Genomic DNA, 19,915 nt, shown 5'->3' on the forward strand with positions numbered 1-19,915 from the left:
CCGGCCCACCACAAGAAGTCGCTAGAGCGTGATGGGACAAGGACATCCCACCGGCCAAACCCTGCCCTAACCTGGACAACGCTGGGCCATTTGTGCGCCGCCTCATGGGTCTCCCGGTCACGACCGGCTGCAACACAGCCTGGGATCAAACCCGGGTCTGTAGTAACGTCTCTAGCACTGTGATGCAGTGCCTTAGACCACTGTGCCACTCGGGAAGCCCAGAACCTTTTTTATTATATACAGGAAACTGCCAAAATAAAGGAAACAGTGTGTGGCGCTACAGAGGGTGGTGCAGGCCGCCCAACATATCACTGGGGCCGAGCTCCCTGCCATCCAGGACCTCTTTATCAGATGGCATGAAAGGAAGGCTCGGAAAATCGTTAAAGACTCCAACCACCCAAGCCATATACTGTTCTCTCTGCTTCCACATGGCAAGCGATACCGGTGCTTCAAAACAGACACCAACAGCTCCTGAACAACTTCTATCTTCATGTCATAAGGCTGCTAAATAGTATGTGTAGCCATTTTGTTAGCTATCTGAGTTGACCCTTGTATTTTAGTCTTCTCTATGCACACTCACAGGGCCCTACACACACTGACACTCCAACACACATGCAAACACTCACTTTCTCATACATTTATACTAACTCCACACACACCCACTCATATACAATCAACATATACGCTGCTGCTACTCTGTTAATCATAAATCCTGATGCCTAGTCACCTTACCCCTACACATTTTTATTTAACCTTTTATTTAACTAGGCAAGTCAGTTAACAACAAATTCCTTTTACAATGACGGCCTACACCGGCCAAACCCGGACAACGCTGGGCCAATTGTGCACCGCCAATCAAGGCTGGTTGTGATACAGCCTGGAATCAAACCAGGGTGTCTGTAGTGACGCCTCTAGCAATGAAATGCAGTACCTTAGACCGCTACGCCACTCAGGAGTCTGTACATACGCACCTCTATCAATCCAGTATTCCTACACATTTTTTTTACATTTTAGTCATTTAGCAGATGCTCTTATCCAGAGCGACTTACAGTAGTGAATGCATACATTTCATACAATTTCATACATTTTTTTCTGTGCTGGCCCCCCGTGGGAATCGAACCCACAACCCTGGCATTGCAAACACCATGCTCTACCAACTGAGCTACAGGGAAGGCTAAGACAAGGCAAAGGCAACATACAAGATGTGACTTTATTCATGAAAGGCATGGCAACCACCATCTCCCTCACTGCTCGCTGTTGGGCAGGCGAAGAGAACTGGACTGTCCACCACAGGCGGCGCCATTCCAGCCATAATAATGGCCGAAACAGAGCAAACAGAATGGCATCAAACACCTGGAAATGTCATTACCAATTAATACCTTTTGGCTGGGTTTTACACCTCTTGGACATTTACTTTTGCTTTGTGGACGTATTGGGAATGGAGCTTCTCCCACCACTTAATGCGGGCCAGAGCCTTGGCTTCTACAAGATGGATGCAACTCACTACACTTCAACCATTCTACATGCATGGAAACTCACACGCACGGGAGGATTCTGCTCTCTGATGGGCTGGATGCCCTAATGGATGGAGCTGCCTGTGTGCTGCGTGGGAGAAGAACTGTGCTACCAGCTACTGTTTGTGTGTGACTTTTTGTGTCAGTGTGAAAATAAAAACGAATGAGGCCTTGGGGATGCGTCTCCAGTCCCTCATGACTGTGGGTCCTGCTGTGTGCATGCAGAATAAAATGATGGAAATGGGGTTCTGCTGAGACTTCTACAACACTGTCACGCAGAGGTTCACCAGACGAATGTACTTAATTTACAAGTAAAGGTAGGCCTTAATGCATTTTCCTTTGAAATTTGCAGGTTAGGCCACTGTTTAATCATGAGAATAGACAACGTCCCTTTGAATGCATTTGATTTATCAAGCTACAATTTCATGAGACCCTTTTTGATGTTTTGAACAGCATGTTTCAGTCATTTCGATTATTGATATGGACATTTTGTTAGAATCTTTTTTTTAAATTATTATAAAAAAATGTTTACCCCTTTTTCATGATATCCAATTGGTAGTTACAGTCTTGTCCCATCGCTGCAACTCCTGTACAGACTCAGGAGAGGAGAAGGTCAAGAGCCATGCGTCCTCCGAAACAGGACCCTGCCAAGCTGTACTGCTTCTTGACACACTGCTCGCTTAATCCGGAAGCCAGCGGCACCAATGTGTCAGAGGAAACGCTGTACAACGGTGACCAAAGTCAGCATTCATGCACCCGGCCCACCACAAGAAGTCGCTAGAGCGTGATGGGACAAGGACATCCCACCGGCCAAACCCTGCCCTAACCTGGACAACGCTGGGCCATTTGTGCGCCGCCTCATGGGTCTCCCGGTCACGACCGGCTGCAACAGAGCCTGGGATCAAACCCGGGTCTGTAGTAACGTCTCTAGCACTGTGATGCAGTGCCTTAGACCACTGTGCCACTCGGGAAGCCCAGAACCTTTTTTATTATATACAGGAAACTGCCAAAATAAAGGAAACAGTGTGTGGCGCTACAGAGGGTGGTGCAGGCCGCCCAACATATCACTGGGGCCGAGCTCCCTGCCATCCAGGACCTCTTTATCAGATGGCATGAAAGGAAGGCTCGGAAAATCGTTAAAGACTCCAACCACCCAAGCCATATACTGTTCTCTCTGCTTCCACATGGCAAGCGATACCGGTGCTTCAAAACAGACACCAACAGCTCCTGAACAACTTCTATCCTCATGTCATAAGGCTGCTAAATAGTATGTGTAGCCATTTTGTTAGCTATCTGAGTTGACCCTTGTATTTTAGTCTTCTCTATGCACACTCACAGGGCCCTACACACACTGACACTCCAACACACATGCAAACACTCACTTTCTCATACATTTATACTAACTCCACACACACCCACTCATATACAATCAACATATACGCTGCTGCTACTCTGTTAATCATAAATCCTGATGCCTAGTCACCTTACCCCTACACATTTTTATTTAACCTTTTATTTAACAACAAATTCCTTTTACAATGACGGCCTACACCGGCCAAACCCGGACAACGCTGGGCCAATTGTGCACCGCCAATCAAGGCTGGTTGTGATACAGCCTGGAATCAAACCAGGGTGTCTGTAGTGACGCCTCTAGCAATGAAATGCAGTACCTTAGACCGCTACGCCACTCAGGAGTCTGTACATACGCACCTCTATCAATCCAGTATTCCTACACATTTTTTTTACATTTTAGTCATTTAGCAGATGCTCTTATCCAGAGCGACTTACAGTAGTGAATGCATACATTTCATACAATTTCATACATTTTTTTCTGTGCTGGCCCCCCGTGGGAATCGAACCCACAACCCTGGCATTGCAAACACCATGCTCTACCAACTGAGCTACAGGGAAGGCTAAGACAAGGCAAAGGCAGCATACAAGATGTGACTTTATTCATGAAAGGCATGGCAACCACCATCTCCCTCACTGCTCGCTGTTGGGCAGGCGAAGAACATTGTAAATATGGTACTGGAACTGACCCTGTATATAGTATATAGTATGCTTTCTTACTTTATCGTGTTCTTATTTTTATTTCTAGTTTTTTTGGTTTGTTCTACCTTGTTATTTTTTTAATTACATTGTTATTGATTACTTAGTTGTTGGGAATAGAGTTTGCAAAAACGGCATTTCACTGAATGAATGAATGAATGTGCATTTTATTTTCGTGTCAAATCACCAGTTGGCAACCCATCCCCTATGGGATTAATTGACACATTAACAAACATTACAATAATTCACTGTGATAATTCAGTTATAATTCTTCTTCCGGTGTTCTCTGCAGTGCGCATCGCATAAAGAGTGAAAACATCAGAGTAAATCAATACATAATCGTAAATAAAGTTATCCAATCAATAACTATATCCCTAGAGCAGTAAAACAAATATACATACATATATGTACGCATACATACATATACAGTTGAAATCGGAAGTTTACATACACCTTAGCCAAATAGATTTAAACTCAGTTTTTCACAATTCCTGACTTTAAATCCTATCAAAAATTCCCTGTCTTAGGTCAGTTAGGATCACCACTTTATTTTAAGAATGTGAAATGTCAGAATAATAGTAGAGAGAATTATTTATTTCAGCTTTTATTTCTTTCATCACATTCCCATTGGGTCAGACGTTTACATACACTCAATTAGTATTTGGTAGCATTGCCTTTAAATTGTTTAACTTGGGTCAAACGTTTTGTGTAGCCTTCCACAAGCCTCCCACAATAAGTTGGGTGAATTTTGGCCCATTCCTCCTGAGAGAGCTAGTGTAACTGAGTCAGGTTTGTAGGCCTCCTTGCTCGCACGCCCTTTTTCAGTTCTCCCCACAAATTTTCTATAGGATTGAGGTCAGGGCTTTGTGATGGCCACTCCAATACCTTGAGTTTGTTGTCCTTAAGCCATTTTGCCACAACTTTGGAAGTATGCTTGGGGTCATTGTCCATTTGGAAGACCCATTTGCGACCAAGCTTTAACTTCCTGACTGATGTCTTGAAATGCGGATATATTGAAGCAACATAATTTTCCTCTCTCATGATGCCATCTATTTTGTGAAGTGCACCAGTCCTTCCTGCAGCAAAGCACCCCCACAACATGATGCTACCACCCTGTGCTTCACGGTTGGGATGGTGTTCTTCGGCTTGCAATCCTCCCCCTTTTTCCTCCAAACATAACGATGGCCTTCCAAACATAACGATGGTCATTATGGCCAAACAGTTCTATTTTTGTTTCATCAGACCAGAGGACATTTCTCCAAAAAGTACGATCTTTGTCCCCATGTACAGTTGCAAACCGTAGTCTGGCTTTTTTATGGCGGTTTTGGAGCAGTGGCTTCTTCCTTGCTGAGCGGCCTATCAGGTTATGTCGATATTGGACTCGTTTTACTGTGGATATAGATACTTTTGTACCTGTTTCCTCCAGCATCTTCACAAGGTCCTTTGCTGTTGTTCTGGGATTGATTTGCACTTTTCACACTAAAGTACGTTCATCTCTAGGAGACAGAACACGTCTCCTTCCTGAGCGGTATGATGGCTGCGTGGTCCCATGGTGTTTATACTTGCGTACTATTGTTTGTACAGATTAATGTGGTACCTCCAGGCATTTGGAAATTGCTCCCAAGGATGAACCAGACTTGTGGAGTACTACAATGTTTTATTCTGAGGTCTTGGCTGATTTTCTTTTGATTTTACCATGATGTCAAGCAAAGAGGCACTGAGTTTGAAGGTAGGCCTTGAAATACATCCACAGGTACACCTCCAATTGACTCAAATGATGTCAATTAGCCTATCACAAGCTTCTAAAGCCATGACAATTTTCTGGAATTTTCCAAGTTGTTTAAAGGCATAGTCAACTTAGTGTATGTAAACTTCTGACCCACTGGAATTGTGATACAGTGAATTATAAGTGAAATAATCTGTCTGTAAACAAATGTTGGAAAAATTACTTGTGTCATGCACAAAAGCGGATGTCCTAACCGACTTGCCAAAACTCTAGTTTGTAAACAAGAAATTTGTGGAGTGGTTGAAAAGCGAGTTTTAATGACTCCAACCTAAGTGTATGTAAACTTCCGACATCAACTGTATGTACACACGTGCCATTTACCACTTAGAAGGTAAATATTTTTAGATGCTAGTAAACTCAAGAATTTCTTTAACAAAACTGAAAAGCACTTCTCTTTGTACCCACTTCTCTTTCTAAAATGCACTATCTGTGTTTTTGTCTGGTTGATCATACTTGTGCATGTGACATTTTAAAACTTTAAAACTTTAAACAAGGGTTACACTGTATGTTGATAGCAGGTGCTTCCACACAGGTGTGGTTCCTGAGTTAAGCAATCAACATCCCATCATGCTTAGGGTCATGTATAAAAATGCCCAGTTGCCCATTATTTGGGCTACCTTTGCTAGAAGACAAGATCTCCGTGCCTTTGAAAGAGGGGTCTCAAAGGAGCATGGGGGTTTAAAGGATGTGTATATCTGTCTGTCACCAGATCTCAACCCAATTGAACACTTATGGAAGATTCTGGAGCTGTGCCTGAGACAGTGTTTTCCATCAACAAATTATGGAATTTCTTGTGGATGAACGGTGTCGCATCCCTCCAGTAGAGTTCCAGACACTTGTAGAATCAATGCAAAAGCACATTGAAGCTGTTCTGGCCCAACGCCCTATTAAGACACTTTGTTGGTGTTTCCTTTTTTTGCCACTTGTTTAATAATATTTCACATAATATAATTGTGTGTTTTGTGCGCGCCTCAAATCCGAAGAATTGTAAATCCTTTTTTTATTTACATTTTTTCTCCCCCCCTTTTCTCCCCAATTTAGTTAGTCTTGTCCCATCGCTGCAACTCCCGTACGGACTCAGGAGAGGCAAAGGTCGAGAGCCATGCATCCTCCGAAACACGACCCTCCGAAACACGAATATGTGTCCATATTTTGGTATTTTAGTGTAGATGCTACATCGTTCTATGGCTGAGCTGAGCAGTGTGTCATTTTGTCGGATGATATGAAATATGCCGCCATCCGAGGCTATAGCATGTGTATCTTGGCTACATTGGTATTTACATTTGGTGAAAATGATTTGTTAATTTAGGTTAATAGCGTATGTCACACTGGGTGTTGGAGATATCTGTTGTATGGTGAACTTGGGCTTCATCAAGGTTTATTTGTGAGTAAATCTGGCTTTGATAATAACCAGTGCTTACCCAGCCACTGACCTCACCACACGTCACTGTAGCTAGTTAGCAAAGTGGTGCTGAGTTAGTGGAGCTATTTGTGAAATCTGGCGACGTCCCTGGCCTACATATTGTAATATTGTTGTATTGTAGTGTTGTCAATTTTATATTGTACATTTGTAATAATATTATAATAATATATTGTACAATGCAGGCTGTTACATTTTGTTGTGATGTAATTGTTTTAATCCTGTTTGGACCTGAAGAAGTTAGCTTCTGCCTTGGCCCTAATGCCCTAATGGGCATCCTAATAAATACAAATGTACTAGCAGCCTATCCTAGTCTGGTCATATCGACGTATACTGTCACACTCACATGCGCCTGACACCAGTACTGCTGCTGCTGCTACCACTGACCTGGTTCTCCCGCTGTCCTTTATTTATCATTTTTTATAATCTCTCTCTCTCTCTCTCTCTCTCTCTCTCTCTCTCTCTCTCTCTCATATTACTGCTGTCTTTCATTCTCTTTATTTCATTCTCTCTCTTTTCCTTCTGTTATTCTCTTTCTCTTCCTCCTGCACTTGCTGCCATTTCTCTTTCCATCTCTGTCCTCATTTTGCCTGCCCTTTTTTAGATTCTCTCTTTCTCTCGATCTCTCTCTCTCTCTCTCTCTTCCACTTTCATTCTTCCAGTATCTCTGACCCCTGTGTTTTCTCTGTCTCATGCCCATCACTGATGCCAGCCTCATCTCCATCCCCATGGCACAGATGCCTGTGTTGTTCTAGCTAGTTGGCTGAACAAAACATCACAAACACTAACAGATCTATTCTTAACTGAACTCGTTGTCAGCTAGCTAATGACAACATAGACCAAAAAGCTGTGAAAGGTCTTGACTTGGACTGAAATAGGTGCCGGTACTCATTTTGGGTGCTGCTACTGTTTATATTTATGTGCAGGAGCTCCACAATACTTTGAGCTAATATTCTATAAGAGGAACAGGAGCTCAAGCAGTAGAACATTTGAGGTGCCGGTACTCAGCTCCAGTGAGCTCCTGCACAAGCACGGTGGTGAACGCTATATCGCCAATAAATGATGCTGTTTCAACAGTCTCACTCCCTCAAAATAATTTCAGACTCCTCTCTGCCAATATCGAAAAGGACAACACAAGGACACTATCCGAGGGTCTTATCTAACATAACACTAGTTCATACCAGGTTAATTGAGATGCAGATGCATGTTTCGAGGGTGACACTTTTCCCACTGGAGTTATGCGCAGTTGCTATGGAAGCTAATTGAAATGTGACTCCTATGCCTATAGTAGATTAATCCAGATACTTCGATAGAACTCTCCAATTTCCTTTGATGGGCTGAGACACTTATTTGAGCCACATGAAGTTCAAAGGAAGCTAACTATCTTTCTCTACATGGCATGGTTGATTTACTGTGGCTCATTGGTAGCCAGGCAGTCATTTCATGGCTTTAAGATCTATTTAAATAGTTGGCTTTTAGGCCTATTTGAAATGACCCCACCATGATAGCTTGTCACCTCTTATATTTATGAGCTGGCTGTTGTTTCTGTGTTTAATCTTTTGTATATTGATATTTGCCTTTCTTTTTAACCTTTGTGCTGGGGTGAAGGCAGTTGTTATTAAGGCTCTGTTTAATGAATAGTGTAGAGGCTTGCTTTTTGTTTTCATTGGTTTTGCATGTGGTAGGGTAGAGAATAGCTAGTGATGCCTGCCCATTGTGTCACTGGTGGGCACACACACATACACACACCTGCCGGCTACGTGAGGTGCTGCAGCTGTTGCCCACAGACAAATCTGACAATGAATGGCTTATACAGCCCAGCTAACCTCAAAGTAAATTATAATTTGTCATCCCAAGCTTTATTGCATCAAGAGGGGATGTCTGTTTATTTGAAAAGGCTCGACTGATCCAGCTAGCGCCTCTAATAATTTGAGATTGTGCTGGTCTGTTTGATTGGCCATTTGGAATGGTACATGTGCACGCGTGCACACACACACCTTGCCCACACGCCTTGCCCAGAGAGAGAGGGAGAGAGAGCGCTCAGCACTTCCATTCTTCTCTCAGAGGGTGGTGGGTTGCCCCTCCATATTGTGCCAGGCCCCTGGGTCCTTAGTCAGCAGGCTTTACAGCAAGCTTACATGGCATGAGCCGCTTACCTAGCGTGAACTGCTGAGTGGGGATACAGGAGTGCACATTCTGGCAGCCTTGTGTATGGCTAGTGTGTTAACAGTATAGGCCCCTGTAGAGGGAACTCATAGGACAATATATGGGCACGGCCATTGTTTATGTGGCCAGAGGTGCAAATGAGGTAGCCCTTCTTCACAAGATGGAATCATCCAAAGTCATCCCCAAAATGTTACAAATCTGGAACCATACATGAGTTTGTTTCTGCTTCATTATTATGTTCTTTTCACTTCACCGACAGTTTTGTATGCTTGGTATATTGCCCACTGTACACTCCATATAAGGATGGATCGACATGAACACTTTTCATAACTGTTTGGCAGTTCATGACAGCTGACAGCGAGCGTAGCCTAATTTCAGAGCATTCAGTGTCACATGACAGAATAGTGAATGTAATTGGACAATGTAATTGGGCCTTCATAGCTTGCCATATCCTGTTTTGGCAAATGTTAGCATAGTCTTTTGTGCAGCCTGTTATGTTTTAATTAGGCCTGTTGAAGAATTTAAAGGCACTTACACTGCCAACATTATACAGCTGGATATCATTCCAGAGCTATGAAAAAGTGCAACACCTACGAAAGATTTAAAAGAATTTAAGAAAAACTAGGTTATGAGACTGTGAACATAAAAACTAGAGACAGGACGATACCAGTATCTCGATACTCGTTAGTATCGTGGCAAGGAAACAAAACACATAGCGGATTGAATTTCTGTAGGAAAACAGCCCTAATGTTGCATCCAGAGTCACATTTTATTTATTTTCCAAGCTATAGCTCACAATATTTTACACATATGTTTTTAAAGGACCAAAGAGTTGGGTCTGCTTCGTGAGGCCAGTAGCATTTTGCCATGAAAAATTGCAGTACTGGTATCGTAAAAACCATGATAATGTACGTCAATGTTTACCATTTTGGTGCTGGCTCAGTAGCAGGCCACTGAGGCCAGTAGCATTTACTAGCTCACTCTCTACTGCCGTACACATCCTGTCCTACACACCTTTCCTTCCCTCATACTCTTTGTGTGTGTGTACACTTGTTTTCCTTCATGATCAGGACCCCAATGTCCTAACATTTCACCTTAATGTCCTGAAAAGTTAGGAAAACAAAACATTTTTTGAAAAGTGGACTTTTTGCAGGTCCTGAATTTGTTAAAATGCTATTTTATGCTTAAGGGTTAGGTTTTAGGGTTAGGGGTTATGGAAAACATGATTTTTAATGGTGAAAACATTTGACACTTCAAAGATTCCTGACATTTCACGAAAACACAGATGTGTGTGGCTACATTGAGTCAGTCAGTAGTGTCTTTCTAGTGGAGCCCACGCGGTTGGCAGGGTTCCAGACTTCTGATAGTCCAATTCTGGCCCACTGACCTTGTGTGTGTGTGTGTGTGTGTGTGCCGTTTTATTGTCTGTGTTGTGTGTGTTGCTGCCATAGAGTCTATCATAGTTGTACCATGATACGATAGAGAGCATTGTATTGAATTGTGTCATGATTCACATAAACGCCTTCCACCATGCTTTGATGTATATGAGAGAGAGAGAGAGAACCTCATTTAAGACTTGTGGAAAGATTGAGCTAATGAACCAGCAATTTTCACAGCAATTTTGCCTGAGGGGATTTTCCTGCTCCATGGGAGTTTCACTCAAATTCCTTTGAGACCATATCTTAAAGTAGTAGGGGTTTCTAACGCGTGTGTATGTCTGTGTCGTGTCTGTGTGCGCAGACGGGTACATACGTTAATGCGTGTGAGGCAGGTAGGCTAGTGGTTAAGAGCGTTATGTTTGTAACCGAAATGTCCGTGGTTTCAATCCCGACTAGGTGAAAAACCTGTCTGTGCTCTTGAGCAAGGCACTTAACCCTAATTGCTCCGGTAAGTCGCTCTGGATAAGAGCGTATGCTAAATAACAAAAATGGTAAGTTCAACATTAAATATTAATATTTGGTAGACTCAACATACACAAACTATTTTTGCACCTTCATGACAAACATGATCCGTCATCATGGATCCATATTAAAGTGTGTGTGTGTGTGTGTCCCAGGTGTGTGCCTCCCGCCCCACGCCCCACCACGGCCCTCACCTGTGTGTTGCGGTGCTTCCCCTGCGAACCGTCCTGGGCTGGAAGCCCTTTCTTGCACCGCCCCCCCACCCCACCCAGCAACAGCAACGCCGTTGCCCCTGCAACCGTCACCGTCTCCCAGGCAACTATCATCATGACGCGCTCCAAGACCTTCCAGGCTTACCTGCCCAACTGCCACCGCACCTACAGCTGCATCCACTGTCGAGCACACCTGGCCAACCATGACGAGCTCATCTCCAAGGTAGGCTTTTTCTGCAAGGACAAAAAAAGTTGAAATACAACTATGAATATGGAAACTATGTCATGTGTATGAAGCTTTATGTCATGTGTATGAAGCTGCAGGCCAGTGGTAGTTATACTCCATATTTTCACGGCTGTAAATCCTACTGATGGCACGCTGCCTAGCATCTACTGCAGATCCTCAGTGCGTTTGTGTGTGTGCGGTTGCAATCGAGAGTAGATTCTGCCGCAACGTGATTGCTTCCATTTGCTCCTTTGCTTGCGATAACATCAGATGTTATTCATGTTGCACCAGGTTGATCAGGGTTCACTTTATTCCACCAGTTGTTATGTCCAATTGTGAGTATGAGGGCACAGAAACTGTGGGTCATAAACACAGTATATAGCCCTGACTTAATTAACCCACATGGCGGGATCAAGGGATAGCCCTTAGTCCATTTAGCTTTGTGTGCAACTATGAGAGAAATTAAGAAGGAAAAAGAAACCATGAAAGAGAGGGGCGAGAGAGATCAGCATAACTGTCCCCTCCTGGAACTCTCTAGACTAGAGCATCCCGGGTAATATCCCCAGCTACAAAGCTCCCTAATACACACACACACACACACACACACACACACACACGGCCTCTCCCGGCTTTTCATAGACACTAGTAGGCTTTTAGTGTAAGCCAGCAGCACATCAAATCAGATTGACTGGATTCACTCTGCAAACACACAGTTTCCATGGAAGCAGCATGTTTGTGTCAGACTAAAATAAAGAGGGCAATGATAGCATACAGTTGAAGTCGGAAGTTTACATACACCTTAGCCAAATACATTTAAACTCAGTTTTTCACAATTGCTGACATTTAATCCTAGCAAAAATTCCCTGTCCTAGGTCAGTTAGGATCACCACTTTATTTTAAGAATGTGAAATGTCAGAATGATAGTAGAGAGAATGACTTATTTCAGCTTTTATATCTTTCATCACATTCCCAGTGGGTCAGAAGTTTACATACACTCAATTAGTATTTGGTAGCATTGCCTTTAAATTGTTTAACTTGGGTCAAACGTTTGTGTAGCCTTCCACAAGCTTCCCACAATAAGTTGGGTGAATTTTGGCCCATTCCTCCTGACAGAGCTGGTGTAACTGAGTCATGTTTGTAGGCCTCCTTGCTCGCACACACTTTTTCAGTTCTGCCCCGAAAATTTTCTATAGGATTGAGGTCAGGGCTTTGTGATGGCCACTCCAATACCTTGATTTTGTTGTCCTTATGCCATTTTGCCACAACTTTGGAAGTATGCTTGGGGTCACTGTCCATTTGGAAGACCCATTTGCGACCAAGCTTTAACTTCCTGACTGATGTCTTGAGATGTTGATTCAATATATTCACACTTTTCCTTCCTCATAATGCCAACTATTTTGTGAAGTGCACCAGTCCCTCCTGCAGCAAAGCACCCCCACAATATGATGCTGCCACCCCCGTGATTCACGGTTGAGATGGTGTTCTTCAGCTTGCAAGCCTCCCCCTTTTTCCTCCAAACATAACGATGGTCATTATGGCCAAACAGTTCTATTTTTGTTTCATCAAACCAGAGGAAATTTCTCAAAAAGTACAATCTTTGTCCCCATGTGCAGTTGCAAACCGTAGTCTGGCGTTTTTATGGTGGTTTTGCAGCAGTGGTTGCGGTCTTTCAGGTTATGTTGATACAGGACTCGTTTTACTGTGGATATAGATATTTTTGTACCCGTTTCCTCCGGCGTCTTCACAAGGTCCTTTGCTGTTGTTCTGGGATTGATTTGCACTTTTCACACCAAAGTACGTTCATCTCTAGGAGACAGAACGCGTCTCCTTCCTGAGCGGTATGATGGCTGCGTGGTCCCATGATGTTTATACTTGCATACTATTGCTTGTACAGACGAACGTGGTACCTTCAGGCGTTTGGAAATTGCTCCCAAGGATGAACCAGACTTGTGGAGGACTACAATGTTTTTTTCTGAGATCTTGGCTGATTTCTTTTGATTTTCCCATGATGTCAAGCAGAGAAGCACTGAGTTTGAAGGTAGGCATTGAAATACATCCACAGGTACACCTCCAATTGACTCAAATTATGTCAATTAGCCTATCAGAAGCTTCTAAATCCATGACATAATTTTCTGGAATTTTCCAAGCTGTTTAAAGGCACAGTCAACTTAGTGTATGTAAACTTCTGACCCACTGGAATTGTGATACAGTGAGTTATAAGTGAAATAATATGTGAACAAATGTTGGAAAAATTACTTGTGTCATGCACAAAGTAGATGTCCTAACCGACTTGTCAAAATTATAGCTTGTTAACAAGAAATTTTTGGACTGGTTTTAATGACTCCAACCTAAGTCTATGTAAACTTCCGACTTCAGCTGTATGTGTGGATGGATGATTTTGTGTATGTGTGTGTGTGTGAGAATCAGAGAGAAAGAGGAAGAGAGTGAGGGAAAGAAAGAAGGAAACAATGAGAGTTAGTGTATGTAGGAGAAAAAGTGGATTTGCGTGTGTGTGTGTTTGTGTGTGTTAAAGAGCCACTGAACAAGCCAATTGGCACACGTGTTATTCTGTTGCTCATTAGAAAAAAATAATTTTAGTCTTGGAAGTGTGTTTCCTGACCGATTCCACGTTTGGTTAATGATGTTTGTCCCCCATGAGACACTGTAGATGCGGAAGCCTATTTCACTTCCTCAAAATCCCCAGAATGAATCTAAGATAACTCAAGAAATCTGTAATTAATTTAGACGTTTTTCCCAAGGATGTTTTTGTTGCGCAATTTTACATCTAACTAAGGTGTTTGGTGCGACGTGTTGTCTTATGTAAAGAAAGTTGGAGCTGCTGGGCAGGTCTGTCTCACTGTCTATGCTATTGGGGGCCCCTCAGGGGTGCGTGCTTAGTCCACTCATGTACTCCCTATTCACCCACGACTGCGTGGCCAAGCACGACTCCAACCATCATTAAGTTTGCTGACGACACAACAGTGCCTGATCACCGACAACGATGAGACAGCCTATAGGGAGGAGCTCAGAGACCCGGCAGTGTGGTGCCAGGACAACAACCTCTCCCTCAATGTGAGCAAGACAAAGGAGCTGATTGTGGACTACAGGAAAAGGAGGGCTGAACACGCCCCTATTCACATCAACTGGGCTGTAGTGGAGCGGGTCGAGAGTTTCAAGTTCCTTGGTGTCCACATCACCAACAAACTATCATGGTCCAAACACACCAAGACAGTCGTGAAGAGGGCACGACAACACCTTTCCCCCCTCATGAGACTGAAAAGATTTGTCATGGGTCACCAGATTCTCAAAAAGTAAGGCGCCACAGAGGGTAGTGTGTACGGCCCAGTACATCACTGGGGCCAGGCTTCCTGCCATCCAGGACCTATATACTAGGCTGTGTCAGTGGAAGGCCAAAAAATTGTCAAAGACTCCAGTCACCCAAGTCATAGACTGTTCTCTCTGCTACCACACGGAAAGCGGTACCGGAGCGCCAAGTCTAGGTCCGAAAGGCTTCTCAACAGCTTCTACCCCCAAGCCATAAGACTGCTGAACAATTAATCAAATGGCCACCCGGACTATTTACATTGAACTCCCCCTTTAATTTTACACTGCTGCTACTCGCTGTTTGTTATCTATGCACAGTCACTTTATCCCTACCTACATGTGCAAATTACCTCCACTGTACCACCGCACATTGACTCGGTACCAGTACCCCCTGTATTATGGCCTCGTTATTTTATTGTTACTTTTTATTTAATTTTCTACTTTGGTAAATATTTTTTTAACTCTATTTCTTGAACTGCATTTTTGGTTAAGGGCTTGTAAGCATTTCATGTTAAGGTCTACACCTGTTGTATTTGGCGCATGTGACAAATACAATTTGATTTCATTGGATCAAGGGCAATCGCCACAGCGGTTCATCCCATGTTACTGGGCAAATGGACATAGTCAAATCAAAACCCAACTTTCATTATTTACCTGTTGTGATGCAAAGTTGTTCCAAACTCCGTTTTAGACGAGACTGACTTTATGACCAACATTATCCTATTTAGACTTGGTAGTCAAGTTTGACACCAGAATAACTGTTTCTGACTCATATCGATGCCACATAGGCTGTTTTCACATGGATTTGTTACTTTTTAAAGGCAGCCGCTTTTTAAACCATAGAGGCTTTATGTTTGTCTGCAGTATATTAGATTGCATGGAACATAGCCACTTCTCAACTCCAGTTTCTCATCATAACCTCTGTCCCAGCAGGTATTAAAGACACCACTAGGTCTCATTCAGAGGTCAACCCACTTCCTTTGTCTGGGCTCTAACCTCTAGCCCTGTCCTGATTGGCTAGTGTTCAGTTTCTGGTGTGGAGCACAGCCGTCCGTCCCTTTGACTATGACTATGATGTGGCAGTTGCCCAGTGCAGACCTGTTCTGTGTATATCACCCGCATGAATGGTGCCTGGTGGCTACGAAGCTACCCACATGTCACGGTGCGAGCACACTACCCCCGGGAAAAACAGCCAGTCATAAAGCCTCCTCCCTCAAGGCTGTTTTCACTATGGCTATATTGTAGGGCAGAGCTCTGGCTCATCCAGTCAAAAAGAGGCTTGTATTTTATGTGCCTCCTGGGAGTTCCCTTGTAGTTGTAGAAAATACACACAAAAGCTTGAGTTGATATAGGTTAAAGGTACAGTACCACTCAAAAGTTTGGACACACCAACTCATTCCAGGGTTTTTCTTTATTTTGACTATTTTCTACATAGTGAAGACATCAAACTATGAAATAACACGTATGGAATCATGTAGTAACCAAAAAAGTGTTAAACAAATCAAAATATATTTCAGATTTCAGATTCTTCAAAGTAGCCACCCTTTGTCTTGATGAAAGCTTTGCACACTCTTGGCATTCTCTCAACCAGCTTCATGAGGTAGTTACCTGGAATGCATTTCAATTAACAGGTGTGCCTTGTTAAAAGTTAATTTGTGGAAGAATAGCTCAAATCAAATTGTAATGGTCACATACACATGGTTAGCAGATGTTAATGCGAGTGTAGCGAAATGCTTGTGCTTCTAGTTCTGAGAGTGCAGTAATATCTAACAAGTAATCTAACAATTCCACAGCAACTACCTAATCCACACGAATCTAAAGGGATGGAATAAGAATATATGCATAGAAATATATGGATGAGCGCTGACCGAGCGGCATAGGCAAGATGCAATAGATGGTATAAAATACAGTATATACATATGAGAGTAATGTAAGATATGTAAACATTATTAAAGTGGCATTATTTAAAGTGACTAGTGATCCATTTATTAAAGTGGCCAATGATTCGAGTCTGTATGTAGGCAGCAGCCTCTCTGTGTTAGTGATGGCTGTTTAACAGTCTGATAGCCTTGAGAGAGAAGCTGTTGCTCAGTCTCTCGTTCCCAGCTTTGATGCACCTGTACTGACCTCTCCTTCTGGATGGTAGCGGGGTGAACAGGCAGTGGCTCGGGTGGTTGTTGTCCTTGATGATCTTGTTGGCCTTCCTGTGACATCGGGTACTGTAGGTGTCCTGGAGAGTAGGTAGTTTGCATCCGGTGATGCGTTGTGCAGACCTCACCACCCTCTGGAGAGCCTTGCGGTTGAGGGCGGTGCAGTTGGCGTACCAGGCGGTGATACAGCCCGCAGGATGCTCTCAATTGTGCATTACAAGTGGTCATTACCAGGTCATTACAAGTGCATCAAAGCTGGGACCGAAAAACTGCTTCGATTGCAAGGCCATCAGGCTATTAAATAGCCATCACTAGCAGGCCTCCACCCAGTACCCTGCCCTGAACTTAGTCACTGTCACTAGCCGGCTACCACCCGGTTACTCATCCCTGCATCTTAGAGGCTGCTGCTCTATGTACATACTGTAGACATGGAACACTGGTCATTTTAATAATGTTTACATTGTGTTTTTCCCATTTCTTATGTATATACTGTATTCTAGTCAAGGCCATCCTATTCAACAATTTCTGTACATATACTATTCTGTCCACGTATTCTTCTATCCACATACTGTCCATAATGTCTATACATCCCATCACATAATATAAAATATAATATATACAGTGCATTCAGAAAGTATTCAGACCCCTTGACTTTCCCCCCCAAAAAATGACGTTTTAGCCTTATTCTAAAATGGATTAAATTATTTTTTCCCTTCATCAATCTACACACAATACCCCATAATGACAAAGCAAAAACTGTTTTTTAGAAATGCTTGCAAATTTATTTTAAAAAAATATATATAGACCCTTTACTCAGTACTTTGTTGAAGCGCCGAATACAACAGGTGTAGAACTTACCGTGAAACGCTTACTTATAAGCCCTTAACCAACAATGCAGTTCATCGGTATCCCGTCCACGCGACGGTTGAGCTAACTTAGGCTAAGGTGAGCATGAGGGAGTAAGTAACAAGAACATTTCCCAGGACATAGACATATCTGATATTGGCAGAAAGCTTAAATTCTTGTTAATCTAACTGCACTGTCCAATTTACAGTAGCCATTACAGTGAAAGTATACCATGCTATTGTTTGAGGAGTGTGCACAATTTTGAACATGAAAAGTTATTAATAAACAAAGTAGGCACATGTTTGCGCATTTGGGCAGTCTTGATACAAAATTTTGAACAGAAATGCAAATGGTTTATTGGATCAGTCTTAAACTTTGCACATACATTGCTGCCGTCCAGTGGCCAAAATCTAAATTGCACCTGTGCTGGAAAAATACATTATGGCCTTTATCTTGACTTTCAAAGATGATGGTACAAAAGAACGGTTGTTTTTTTTCTTTGTATTATCTTTTACCAGATCTATTGTGTTATATTCTCTTACATTCCTTTCACATTTCCACAAACTTCAAAGTGTTTCCTTTCAAATGGTACCAATGGTACTAACTGCCTGAGCTAGATTTGGGGGGTCATCAATGTAAATAGTCTGGGTGGCCATTTGATTAATTGTTCAGCAGTCTTATGGCTTGAGGGTAGAAGCTTTTGAGGAGCATTTTGGTCCTAGACGTGGCGCTCCGCTTGCTGTGCAGTAGCAGAGAGAACAGTCTATGACTTGGGTGACTGGAGTCTTTGACAATTCTTTGGGCCTTCATCTAAAACCGCCTAGTATATAGGTCCTGGATGTCAGGAAGCTTGGCCACAGTGATGTACTGGGCCATATGCACTACCCTCTGTAGTTCCTTACGGTCAGACCCGAGCAGTTGCCATACCAGGCGGTGATAGAACTTGTCAGGATGCTGTCGATGGTGCAGCTGTATAACTTTTTGAGGATCTGGGGACCCATGACAAATCTTTTCAGTCTCATGAGGGGGAAAATGTGTTGTCGTGCCCTCTTCACAACTGTCTTGGTGTGTTTGGATCATGATAGTTCGTTGGTGATGTGGGAACTTAAAACTCTAAGGAACTTAAAATTCTCAACCCTCTCCACTTCAGTTCATCAATATTAATTGGGGCCTGTTCGGCCCTCCTTTTCCTGTAGTCCATGATCAGCTCTTTTGTCTTGCTCACACTGAGGGAGAGGTTGTTGTCCTGGCACCACACTGCCAGGTCTCTGACCTCCTCCCTATTGGCGATCTCATCATGGTCGGTGATCAGGCCTACCACTGTTGTGTTGACAGCAAACTTAATGATGGTGTTGGAGTCGTGCTTGGCCACACACTCGTGGTTGAACAGACAGTACAGGAGTGGACTAAGCATGCACCCCTGAGGGGCCCCAGTGTTGAGGATCAGCATGGCAGATGTGTTGCTGCCTACCCTTACCACCTGGGGGCAGCCCGTCAGGATCCAGTTGCAGAGGGAGGTGTTTAGTCCCAGGGTCCTTAGCTTAGTGATGAGCTTTGTGGGAACTATGGTGTTGAACGCTGAGCTGTAGTCAATGAATGGCATTCTCACATAGGTGTTCCTTTTGTCCAGGTGGGAAAGCGCAGTGTGGAGTGTGATTGAGATTGTGTCATCTGTGGATCTGTTGGAGTGGTATGCAAATTGGAGTGGGTCTAGGGTTTCTGGCATGATGGTGTTGATGTGAGCCATGACCAGCCTTTCATTGCACTTCATGGCTACTGACGTGAGTGCTATGGGGTGGTAATAATTTAGGCAGGTTACCTTCACTTTCTTGGGCACAGGGACTATGGTGGTCTGTTTGAAACGTAGGTATTACAGACTCGGTCAGGGAGAGGTTGAAAATGTCAGTGACGACACTTGCAAGTTGGACCGCGCATGCTTTGAGTATCCGTCCTGGTAATCCGTCTGGCCCCGCGGCTTCGTGAATGTTGAGCTGTTTAAAGGTCTTGCTCACATCGGCTACAGAGAGCGTGATCACACAGTCGTCCTGAACAGCTGGTGATCTCATGCATGCTTCAGTGTTTGACTCGAAGTGAGCATAAAAGGCATTTAGCTCTTCTGGTAGGCTCGCGTCACTGGGCAGCTCGCGGCTGGGTTTCCCTTTGTAGTCCGTAATATTTTTCAAGCCCTGCCACATCCGACGAGCATCAGAGCCGAGGTAGTAAGATTCCATCTTAGTCCTGTTTTGACGCTTTGCCTGTTTGATGGTTCATCTGAGGGCATAGTGGGATTTCTTATAAGCGTCCGGAAAGGTGAAAAGAGA

General features: G+C 43.4%; 1 protein-coding gene across 1 annotated transcript in view; it reads left to right on the top strand.

Annotated features, from left to right (window-relative positions):
- LOC106567698 (protein yippee-like 1) overlaps positions 1-19,915 on the top strand; it is a 31,019-nt gene that overhangs the window by 5,958 nt on the left and 5,146 nt on the right. Inside the window, exon 2 of the mRNA XM_014137290.2 lies at positions 10,992-11,271. Within this exon, the coding sequence (XP_013992765.1) occupies positions 11,164-11,271 (108 nt within the window). The 5' untranslated portion in view covers positions 10,992-11,163. The remainder of the gene's footprint in view (positions 1-10,991; positions 11,272-19,915) is intronic.

The sequence above is a fragment of the Salmo salar genome, chromosome ssa13, assembly GCF_905237065.1.
Source record: "Salmo salar chromosome ssa13, Ssal_v3.1, whole genome shotgun sequence".
In the NCBI taxonomy this organism is placed as follows: Eukaryota; Metazoa; Chordata; class Actinopteri; order Salmoniformes; family Salmonidae; genus Salmo; species Salmo salar.